The sequence below is a fragment of the Brienomyrus brachyistius genome, chromosome 1, assembly GCF_023856365.1.
Source record: "Brienomyrus brachyistius isolate T26 chromosome 1, BBRACH_0.4, whole genome shotgun sequence".
NCBI lineage: Eukaryota > Metazoa > Chordata > Actinopteri > Osteoglossiformes > Mormyridae > Brienomyrus > Brienomyrus brachyistius.
The window spans coordinates 45,380,563-45,393,098 of record NC_064533.1 but is presented as its reverse complement, the minus strand read 5'-3'; the positions used below and the strand labels follow the sequence as shown (position 1 = coordinate 45,393,098).

At 41.8% G+C, this 12,536-nt stretch overlaps 1 protein-coding gene across 3 annotated transcripts in view; it reads left to right on the top strand.

The window, feature by feature from the left end:
* pcca (propionyl-CoA carboxylase subunit alpha) overlaps positions 1-12,536 on the top strand; it is a 113,303-nt gene that overhangs the window by 25,967 nt on the left and 74,800 nt on the right. For all 3 annotated transcript variants that reach the window (XM_049007108.1, XM_049007118.1, XM_049007128.1), the window contains exons 8-10: positions 7,534-7,665; positions 10,143-10,179; positions 10,683-10,761. In XM_049007108.1, the coding sequence (XP_048863065.1) occupies positions 7,534-7,665; positions 10,143-10,179; positions 10,683-10,761 (248 nt within the window). The remainder of the gene's footprint in view (positions 1-7,533; positions 7,666-10,142; positions 10,180-10,682; positions 10,762-12,536) is intronic.

The following is a 12,536-nucleotide window of genomic DNA, read 5'->3' as shown; positions in this document are numbered from 1 at the left end:
CATGTATGAAGCATTTACAAATCTTTAATCCCCTTAGCAACCATTAATTGTATAAAGTTTATCAGTCATTTTGAAGTGTTACATTAATGTATATTAGAAACCTTTTTATATTTGTAGATGGGTTTTTACCATACTGACTGTGTGGGATTTTGTCTTGGCTTCGGCTGTGTGAAGGTTGTCTCTTCTGTGAAGGATGTCTGTCAGAATGGTTTATTTGGTTTATTTATCCATCTGGAGCCTACAGCCTATCCCAGACAGCATGGGGTACAAGGCCAGTCTATATTATCACACACACACACACACACACACACACACACACACACACACACACACACACACACACACAGTTTAATGTTCACAATCCATTAACGACAATCATAATGTTGAAGTAACGATGAATTCTGGGATTCTGTGTAATCTGTGTATTCGTCTAGATTCTAGACGAATCTTTAATAGCATCCTGATTTTAACGCACGATGAAAGTGTATTGCTATCAAGTGCACGCCGTCACCCCATATCCCTTTTTAACAATATATCGATATACCATAAAAATTCGATGTACCACCCAGTCCTGTTGGAGGATGGATGAATCGCTCTCTGTATGTTTTGCACTTGCCTTTTCTCCACATTCGCAGTTTTCCACCACTGTTTGAGCAGTCAGTGACAGCACAAGCTCTTCCTGATTCCCCGGACATGTTTGCTGTACTGTCCTTTCATTTAATTTATTTTATTTTGCTGATGGAGGATGCATGGTGGCGTAGCGTCTGCGAGATACTCGAGGGGTTCGATTCGAAACAAATGAGACCAGTAGGTTAAGCATTGAGGATGAGTAGTTTTGCAGAATATACACTGATTTCTAAATGACTCGTTTCTAAATCCTATTAAATTCCATGTGATTTTACGTCAGATCATCTGGAGTCGAAGTGAGGAGGTAAGCGAGATCAAGGATGTGAGCAGTTGCATGGCTGGGCGGCTTGGCGAATATTTGTTCATGGTCTGCGGTAAAATAGCACAATTTACAAGACGAAAGTCATAACACTGACTTTTTTGTTAGATCACCGACTCAATCTTTTATGCATAAGTAATGGTCTTTCAGCACTGCATCACACATCCTGTCCTCTGTGCAGCCTCTCTAATCTGTTTAGCAGACATTTTTTTTCCCAGCTTTTATGTTAAATTAGGTTTATCTAACCATTAATACTGTGAAAAGCACTCGCAAATGGAAAATTGCTGGGTCACTGGTTTAAAGAATTATTGAATTAATGAAGGAGAAAAGTGCTTTTCTACCAAGTTTGATGAATGCAGTGTATGACAGGGTTTATAGTCTTAAGAAATTGCGCTATAGCATGTTCATGTGCTGTGGGGGACGAAATAAAACACAAAATGGTCAATTGCAAGACTCACTGTGTGCTAGTTCAAATTAGTCTTAATTTTAATGGAAGTAATTTTAGTTGAAACCCTTAGAAGGTGCCATTTGAATTGGACAGAGTTTACAGGGCTGGTCAGTCCTGCAAGCAAGGGGTTCCCAAACTGCTGTACCGATCTTAGTTTAAACTTGTGGTCTTTCTGTGAGCTTTAACGAGTCTGGTCGTCCATGTCTTAGCTCTCTCATTAACTCGGTGTTTTCACACAGACGTGTCGCGTTTACATCCCCCACAAACTACGTGAAAACCGCAGGTGCGCGGCTGTTTTTGCGGTGCCCGGAACCACCACGTCTGACACCGGCACCACATCCGAGATCGCTTAGGTTGGCCGTCTTGGCCGTCCTAACGCTTAGCCAAACTGTGGTGGAACCTCTCAGCTCGGCCTGTGTGCTGTATGTACTCAACCACAGTTACATGATTCGCCATTTGGGGGAGATTCTCTGTTAACAAGCCAGCAAGAGTAATGAACTGGCCACTGAGTGTAGTATTGCTGATGATCTGAAGGCGCTGCGGTTTTAGCCTGGTGGTTTTACATTGCAATACCGCCTTCCCAGAGTTTGCATGTCTGTATGGGTCTCCTGTACTTTTCCCTGTTTCCCATTGAGTATGCGTGGATGTGCTGGTGCTCTATGATGGAGTAGCATTAGAAATAGGGTGTGCTCCCCTGCATCTTGCCCTCTGCTTCCTGGGACAGTGTCCAGGCTTACCTTGACCTTGTGCTGGGTGATTGCTTATGGAAAATGGATGCATGATCATCCAACAGTCTCCCAGTGCCCATAAAGAACCGCGTCCATGTGTCTGTTTGTGGGCGAACGGTTTTATAAAAGCCCTTTGTGGTCAGTGCTATTTTAATGGTCTGTGTCCGTGCCACGTCTTAGATCAGGGGTGGCCAATCTTATCCATAAAGGGCCCTTGGGTGTGTGGGTTTTCACTGCAACTCCGTAATTAGGTTACTAATTAGAGGACTGATTGGCTGAAGAGACCTCACACCTGGGTTTGAACGGCTGACCTAAAGGTTATCCCAATAACCTGCATACAGACCGACCCTTTGTGGATAAGACTGCCCACCCTTGGGCTAAATGCATTGTTATAGCTGATTATCGTCTCTCATGTACTATGTCTATGGGTTGATTTGTAGATAAACATACTACTTCCTAATCGAGGTATTATTGTAACTTTCTTTCCTGGGTATTTAATCTGTGCTCCCCAGTTCTAACATGCTGTGGTGCTTCATAGAGCACGGAGCAAATGGAAGAACAAAAATGGATTCTGCATATCGCGTTCCAGACAGTCCAAAGCTACTCCCAGAGTTCCCAGCTGACTGCACTATTGTTGCCTTTAAGGTTGATAAATATGGTGGATTAATTTGAAGTCCCCCACCCTACCCCAATCATTTATTATTATTATTTTTATTTTTTTACACACCCATTCAGCGTAGTCCTTTTATAGTGTTAATTAGACTTTAAAAATGGCCGGTCTCTCTCTGGCACTCTGTGCTTCCCGCTTTATGAAAAAGCAGCACTGTGAGTCCTGCCAGAGAAACGATGCATCTCCCCCGGTTTGCTCTGCCCCGTCGATGGGTAGCCTGTCTCTCATTTTGACGTAATGACTCCATGGAAGCGAAGGCCTTGACGCTGCTCTCCAGGATCAGATGACTGGGATCCTCGTGAATATTTGCTTCTGGGCTTGTATTTATTTTTCTGGGGTCCCTAGAGAGTGGCAATAGCAGTTTTCAGGCATGTAATATACTTTTTTTTTTTTGTTTGTTTTTTCCTGCGAAAATGGTGGGTGCATTTGTCATGTACCGACTACTGGATCACATGGCTGTTTCACTGGAGGTTTCCTTGTATGTCCGTGCGCTTGCATGTCAGAAAAGCTGTGGCCCAGCATCATTGTTGGTCCCCTGTGATGGATGACTGCAGTCACAGCTTATGCCGACTCCTGCTGTAAGGGGCACATCACTGCTCTGAATGTCACCGCTTCGTATTGTCCTTGTCCTCTGGAACAATCAGCCGCTGGTGGGCGTGACACTCATTCCCACAGCCACGTTGCTCAGTGCGCTTCTTATTAAAACGTCAATGTCGTCCCATTGGTACTAAAAGATGCTTTGCCCCAATGATGAGGGTACAGTCAAAACGAGGACTCAATTTTAGTTTGTGATATTTCTTCTTTATACCATGTGCAAAATTTTGAGAGAGTTACTTAAAGTCATAAAGCCATCCATGCAGCCATTAAGCCAATCATTTTGGGGGGGCTGGGGGTTCTGGGTCTGGAGCCTATCACTGGCGGCATAAGGTTGTGGAACACCCTGGGTGGGAAGGATTCCACATTTTCCAAATTAGTTTGCTTTATATTTAGGCAATGTCTTTAAAATGCAGACAGCCATTTGCCAAATTCCCCTGAAAGGGAATGAAAATACACAAGTTACAAGCTTGTAAAATGCTCAAAATATTGATTTCTTATTACCATTCTGTATTTTTTTATTATGGATTTCTGTTATGTTTACTTATTGTAATTTTTACAAAATACAAAAATTTTTAATCTTCCTCCAAATATGTCTCATTTCATGCTCAGTGCCTGAAGATATCAACTCTTAAAGTTCAGAAATATGACAGAACAGTTTGATGTCCTGTCCCCCACCCCCCACCCCCCCCCACAATTATTATAAATAACAGGGTTGAAATGACTGACTGATTTTTAATGCTTTTTCTGATCAACTCCTCATTTTCGACTGGACTGGACTGAACTTTGAGCTTGAAAGCTGACCCGCCCTCCATATCGCCCTGACACGGCTCTGCCTGTTTGAGAGACGCTGGTAAAAGGTGATCTGTGCTTTCTGCTGCCGGCGTGCGGCACGCTTCCCTGTGTGAGGCCTGAGAAGTGTCTGCAGAGTGACTGACTCCCCTCCAGTCCCTGTTGGCCCCAGCAGATGGAGCCGTGTCAAAATGTTGATTAATTGTTTATGGTCACCTGTCGGCCTTGTCCTCCAGCACGGAGGGGATTCACGCGGGCGACAGGAGAGCGCGGCAAAGGCACGGGGTCGTCGCTCTCTTCAGGCGCGTGTTCTACAGCGGCACGGACATGTTAAACACGTCCTGCCTCAACTGGGCCGCCACCGTCCCGCACGCTTACCCTCTTGTGGGCTTTCGCAGGCGAGCCGCGGCCGCCGTGGCGGAATAGGGCCGCCGAACGGTACGTTTCTAAACATTTCTGTTGCCTGAAACAGAGAGAGAGAGCGCGTAGCAAACATACCGCTGGGAAAACATTTCAACATTCCTGCTGGGAAAATTAGCATCTTAATGAGCGACTTGTTTACTTCCGAATGGGAAGGGTATTTTTTGCTTCAGCTATGACGTATTCTGAAATGTGTAATTACTTTTTCTTTTAAAGAACAAAATATCCTAGTAATTTATTGAATTGAGTTACAACAGGCTGTTAAGTGCGATCATTCCCCCCCCCTTATCTGATCTGCATAGTCAGCCATTACTTTTGTTAATGCTTGTTTGTCCATTTTGTATTTAATGCTTCTCATGGAGAACCTGACCTGAGAATGTATTATTCCGTCGAATGCTCTATAGCCTGTGTCATATTGCAAGACAAAACAGCAGTAATCTGCTTCCACTGTAACAGTAACATGATATTGTGAATAAAGGTTTTTAAAAGGTGCTATAGTAGATGCCCATCTGTGTTTCATCTCTCAGCTAAATATGTGTTAAATACCCCCTTTGTAAAAACCCATGGAGGAACAATCTGCATCCTGATATGCTGGAACTTCAGTGACTATGAGGGCGACATCATCAACACTGTAACCCGTTGCCATGGAGATGGAACCCTCAAAAAGTTTATCTGTAATTTCTAGCTGTAGTGGAAGTGGAGATGTTCCCATTAGGGTTAGAAGTGAGCTCGCTACACCAATGGATTTCCTTCATCCTTTTAGGCTGCAGTGCAACACCGAGAGAAATGAAGCATGTAAACTTTTGAGAGATTATTGCTGGAAACATGGAATAGAAGAGCTAACTACTGACAAATGGAATATGATCATTTAAGGCTGTGTTTGTAGTTTTACCTGTAGTCTATTACTTCTATAACATCATACGTGTGATATTTTCTTCCCAAACAAAATGACCTTATGTGATTACATGTGCCACACCATGGCGGTAGGCTGCATTAGCCTGATCTTTTTGGGAATACTCACTTCCTATTGATGCTGTGACTTCTGTGAAGTGGTGAGCTGTTGTATTGGTCTGAAATGTGTCTTGAGTCATCGTTCCCACTTTCAAGTAATTGTGTTAATTCACGGGAACACTGAGCAGAAATGGTGAATGGCAGATACACAGAATGACAGCGGATAAGGTCATTTGATTCTTATTGTATCTTTATATTCCGTGGCTAATTACACAATAAGTTTTTCAGGGCAAAATTAACCGGATGTACATTGACCTCTATTACACAGCTTCCGTAATGTAATTTGAGAATTTTCAATTTAAGATGAAAAGGGGAAAGCTAGAGAACATGTGCTGGGGAAAGGCTGATTATAACTCAGTCATCTGATTTAAATATGGTTTGATTTAAACTAAAGCTCCATATAATATCTTTAATGCCTTTATTACAGGACAGTCTAGGTTCAGTCTCAGTATCACATTTACCCGAAGAAGATCCCTACTGTCTTGATTCAGTCACTCTTGTGACCCCTACCCCCCATCGGGGGCAGGGAGGATTTGTCAGGGTGAAGTAAGTGTAGTTATTTGTGTTAGTGGCCCTTAATCAGTGCATAATCAACAGCTACATCCATTTCCACTGCCGAATTCAACTATACCAAAGCTGTAAGGTTGGCTGCCTGGCCTTCCGCATTCCTGGCCCATTGTGCAGGGGAAGGTGCAAGAATAGAGATGAGTTACTATGAATCTGAGTGGGCTATTTAACCTTCTGTTCTCCTCTGGAAATGGAGATGTAATTACATTTGCAGCTAAAAGGGCTTTTTCACAGTTTGTACAGTTTAAAGATGCAAATGAAGCATTTTGTGTCCTGCGTTGCCTGAAGGTATGTGCAAAAAAAAGCAGAAAAGATTTGTGAGGATTAGTTCCACAGGTTTTCTTTTATTATGCAAAGGATCAGGCCTGAATGAGGCAATAGGTGAGATCTTGGTGGGGGGGGGAGAGGTTATTCCATGACATCTGAATTATTTGCTTGATACAAGCACACAAACTTGGGGAGACTCTCTAGAGTGCCACGGTTTTGTCATACTTGCATGTTACTACTGATGATCATTGCCCAACTATCTCCTGATCACTATGTAATTTTTTGTTTGTCGTAAACAACTTGTAGGTGAAAGTGTGTCTACGCCAGTAATTGCAGATTCTTTGCCTTTAAGGGGTTGTTCCTGATTATCTTCCGATCAGTTGAGCTTTTAGAAATATTTGTACTTTACATAGTCTTAATGTAGCCCTAGTGCTGTTGCCAGTGTTGTACGAACTTGTCCTATTATTTATAATGAACCATTCTGTGGAATTCTTTAGTTAATGGAGGGTCTTTTGAAGTGTCGTTCTCTTTGTCATATAAATATAAGGGATAACTTGCATTTCCAAGATATACAGACGTTTTTGCCTGAGGCTTCACTACAACAAACAGGAAGTGGTATCACTTCATCCTGCGTATAACAGAGGACGCCTTGTGTATTTTCACTGCTTATGTGCCTTTGTAGAAGTGTGTGAGGGTTATCTTATAATATGAGCTCTTTGCGTACTTCATCTCTAAGCCACCAACATTTGCTGCAAACTACTGTGCAAGTAATGCGCAGAACCTTGGAAATGTTCTTAAATGATTTGTCCATTAGGCCCCTTCACTTTACAGTTAAGATGTTATGGTGTGTAGTGGTGATGAACTAGTGTCGTAATTATCCACTTAATTTCCAAGTATAAAATACAATGCAAGACTCAACCACACACAAAAAATGAAATTCAGAAGTCAGTAGTTTAGCTGTGTTTTTTTTAACTCAACATAAAAATATGGACACTAAGAGTATCCGAAGTATAATTGTGTGTCTTCGTGTGAATGCTCAATGGCGATTGATTCAAGAGCTGTAAAGTTAAGGCCTTTATTATCTCCACAGGCAGCAGAAGGTGTCACCTTCATTGGACCAGACACACACGCTATTCAAGCCATGGGAGACAAGATTGAGAGCAAATTAATTGCCAAGAAAGCCAAGGTCAACACTATTCCCGGCTTTGATGGGGTGGTGAAGGTGAGGCGACTCTGTTAGCTGTTGTGGAGCACACGTATATACATTGCTGACTGTAAGTCATCTGCATCCATCATTGGTGAATAGAGCAGACGCTGCCAGTGAGATGACAAGACAAGTCAGTCAAGTGAGAGTGTGATTTTTTATTTTTTTTATTTTAGCAATTTTAAATGGCTTAAGATTAGATCAGGCATTATTAGCTTATGCAATAACTATGGCATTTTCATCCTAGTTTTTTTTACTTGAATGAATGCTTATTTCTTTCCATCTACACAGTAGATGGCTATAAATGTTTTGATGTATAAAGAAATTCAAAGTTATGCATTTCACAATCATTACCATCTTAGTTTTGTCTTCATAGTTTTTTTACTCTTCTGTGGATGACAGGAAATTAATATGAATTAAACTCCTTAGTTAATGCTGTCATCCTGTTGCTAGCTAATATTATGTTAGCAGTTCAGATGTGCGTTTTTTTTCCCAGGGAAAAAAAAAAAACCTTATCAGTCTAAATGAACGTAGGCAGTCTAAAAGAGCTGGGCTAACAAGTTAACGTTTAAAGGTGTTTTACCTCGTACAGTATAATGCTTTAAAACATGCTCAAATTACGATGACCTCTAAATTTTGCGATTATCTTTATGAAAATATAATTCTGAGGTTAGTTGAGTTACGTTTTTGAATTTTTTTTGATTTGCTGATTGGATTTTATGGGACGAGTGATCAGACTATAGGACTGTGCTTGCTTTGGGAATTTCCTGTTTGGGAAGCTTGCAAAAAGGCCCCGTCGTCTGGGATTCAATAGGTGAGCAATCAGGGAATGAAGTGCTCTATTTACGCCTGCTCTTTGCAGATCTGCGAAATAAGCTATGATTGGCAAGGAAGAAAGGAAAACCTGTAACCATCGTTGAATAGCCTGGCTCTAGTGGTCAAAACTCCTCCTTCATTCTGTGTGAGACCTGATTGTCTGCATTTGGCAGATTTAACACTTCCTGACTGAGTGGCTATTAAGGACAAGTATTCTTGCATAACCTGCACATATGGGAACAAAAGCCATGCTTGGATTGTCCACTGTGTGGAATCCTGCTTATAAACCTCCGTCTGTGTGTTTGCAAAGAGAGTCTCTAGATGTAAAAAAGCTGACCTGGCCTCACACACAAAAAAAGCTACATTTTCTATCTCGTCCATTGTTCTACATTCCTGTTAATGAAACATTATATGTGTATTGCGAAATAGAATGTAACAACAATAATAATAATGACAATGATGGAATGTACATATTTTGCAGGGAATCTAAACAGAAATTTTGAAAAAGGCAATTACTACCAGCTAACTTGGATCGTCCCTCTAAAATTCTGCTTTATTTGTGTGTTTTCTGAGTGCTGAGTGTTGCAATACCACCACCACCACCCCCCTACCCTCCACCCGCCTCCTCAGTCTTGTATTGGACAGCTACATGAAATATAGGGAGGCAGAAAGCAGGTTTTAAATGAACGAGCCAAACGGAAAATCCCTTGAGCTGTCGTAGCTTTTAGGAGGTCTTGTGCTGAATTTTTGAAAGCCTATCAAATTTCATTTTAATGTTTTGACTCAGGGACTGATTGTTTGACACGCTTAAACAACTGACAGTTGCTAGGCATTAGTTTTAACAGAAGCGATTGGCTTTGTTTGTTTAGGAAAAAGGTTGTCATTTAATCACTTTGGATTGACTTCATTGTATAAAAGCACATGTATTTTTTATGACAATGGATACATTTTAGACAAGTTTCTGAGCATGAAATTACATCTTTCAGATATCTGAATTATGACATAAAACAATGTGTGTATTAATTTTTTTCAGTTGATAGTCTAGTGATTTTGTCTGACGAGCAATGCTTATTTTGTGAAATACAGACATATGGGAGGTATGATGATCTGGAAAGGAATACATTATTAAATTACATTTAAAGTATAATAAATGCTAAGATTTATTTCTCGAGAGCCGTGTGATATGATATGTTTTCTTAGCATGGTGATTTGACCCATCCTGCTCCAGCCTACACTGCCTGCAGTTGTTTGTTTTAGGGATGGGAATGATCTAGAGAAAACAATAGAGGAGGTGCTCCCCCTACTGCAAGTTTGTGGAAAATGCTTCAGGTTGTCTCCCGGACAAGACAGCTGATCTCTTCCACTCCCCCACATAGGAAAAGAATTCATACACTTTTATCTGGAAGTATTAACATTGAGGGGGAAAAAAAATCGATTTAGATTCCAGAACATAGTAATTGCTGGTCGTTCTCGGCATTACAACTGTGTCTGATTCTTAGGTTATTACTGAGATTATAAACACTAAGAGAGTTCTCGTATAATGCTATTAATATTCCTTTGCTCCTGTCGAGGTTCATGGGGCTCTAAATGCAAGGCAGGTTTCAGGAGAGCCTTGTAGGACAGTTTGGCTGGTGGTGCAGCTAGGGGGTAATGCTGTGTTATGTTTTCTCTTTCTGTAGGATGCAGAAGAAGCGGTCAGGATTGCGGGGGAAATCGGTAAGCCTCAGCTGTGTCTGTGCTGCACCCACCCACTCTGTCAGGGAGCGTCCGTCAGACGCGTTTCCCACCGGTTCGCTTGTTTTTTCCAACATTCTAGCTCTTTCAGTCATTTTAATGTCAGTAGAAGTGCTTCGATTTGTCCATTAATGTAATATGTAAGATGTCATATTTCACTGTGTCAAAAGCTACGAGTATCTTAAATTCTGTTGAGTTTTTGAAATGTATCGGCATGTTGCACGGTATTGTGTGCGACAAAAAGTACCGCTAAACGCTAAAATATGTTTACACAGTAATAGCAAAAGGTCTTACTTCCAACTTAAAATGCACAACCTGTCCTTCTGCTCTTCTCCTTTTCCTTTTTTTTTTGCAAAAAAAAAAATGTGTATTTGGATTTTTTTGTAGTTGTCTCTGGTATTATATTGGACATATGGTTAGTTGTCATGTTCACATGACCAAATGATCAAAGCTTGAACTTGTGTCTAATTGTTCCCCACTGACAGGCTACCCCGTCATGATCAAGGCGTCAGCAGGTGGTGGGGGAAAAGGCATGAGGATTGCCTGGAATGATGAAGAAACCAGGTGAGACCCTGTCCAAAATTCAACCGTGTGCTTTTCCACCCTGCATCAAAGGTGTTGATGATTGTCAGCCCAGAGAGATTGTGTGGAGGATGCCCACTGTTTACTGGGGGGGACTTTTTGGGAGGATTAAAGACAAATAAAGAGTTGTCCACCACACTGGCTTGTAAATCCCATTTGATGCTGTTGCTGTCGGTCTACCTGGTCCAGTTAAACTTGTTGCTTCAGGTGTTGGTGTCTAGAGGCAGGAGTCGGCTTGTTTTTAATCGTATAATTTTGTCACTGAATGTAAAATTCATACATATATATATATAGTTATATTTATATTACATGTAATGTTACTTTAAAATCTTTTAACATTTATGTTCAGGAATTGTATACTTATTTAAAAATGTCATCTGTCATCAAAAGAATCGTACTTCTCTGGGTACAAATTGATCATAACTTTTTGCCGTGTTTTGGTGATGTGGTATTACACAGAAAGTATAATCTTTCTCTTGCCACCTTTTGTTTGGCCGAGGCTAAGGTCTGTCTTTGTTTCGGACCTGTGTGCCTTGGGTGTCCCGATGGACCAGCCAGCTGAGGAGTCACTGGGGGAACACTGCTGGTCATTTGATTTAAATTTCATCCTCAACCCCCCACCTTACCCCCCCCCCCCCCCCTTAGAAAGAAAAAAAAAAGTTCAAAGGAAATGTTGGGGAGAGTTGGGGTGGTCCAGAGGGCCAGATCGAGCAGATGACTGGAGTAAACGGGCCTCAGCAGGTGTGCTGTTTATGTTTACTCTGCGGGAGAAGGTGTCGTCAGACCAAACACAACGTGTTGCTTCACATGTGGCTGGAAATCACCACAATGCAATTCACCCCAGTTTGTGACTATTTAAGATCCAGATCCTGCTCTTCCAGATGGTCTTATTTCACAACACCTTTGCTGCTCACTCACAACCTCTCCTCTTTAAAATTTTACGTAGCCATTAGTGTTTTCATGGTAGATTGCGGGCAGAGTGACCAAGTTTATTGATATGCTGGAACAGTTGTGCATGTTTATTGGCATTTTTAAGGTGGTTGAAGTTATCCCTGTTTGCATTTGCTATCTTATCTAATCTCTGCCTGCATTTTTAATTTGCAAATTCAGCAGGGCTTAAGAGGAGAGGCCAGTCTTAATTGGGTTAGTTATCTGTAGTCTGAATGGATAAAGTTCTCGGGAATTGTAGCTGTTCTAAATTAACCTAATTGGATATTTCAGCAGAACCCCTGCAAATGTAAATATGCGGGATCGATAAGAGGGGAACTGCAGGCAGGGAGACTTTGTTGACGGGAGGATGCCTTGTGAACAGATAATGACCTACAGCCGGCCAGTTACTTTCCGCCATGCTAATGCTAACAGAGGACCCAGCTGATTCATTACAGGGGCGGGGGGGGGGGGGGTTGTGCGCCACCGTCGCCGCTCGGCAGGGCTGCCGGTGCCAGACGGCCAGCTTGCCTTTGTCACGTTGCCGAGAGCCGAGCAGAGGTCTTCAAAGCCATGCAGACCCCCGTTCACTCACAAGTATCCCCTTAGTCATGCTACTATCTTGATGTTTGTCTATCCCTTAGACAAAATCCCCATTCGTTATTTAGCGGTAAGCGCATTAGCGCAAAGATTTGTTCCGAGGCTCCTTCACCTAAAAGCAGTCGCCGGCAAGCTGTATAGTAGGGACATAAAAAAAAAAATATGATTGTGGAGGGACAAGTACATTAACAGGTGCTGCTGTTTCGTTATTAATAAAGGAGTTTGAGATC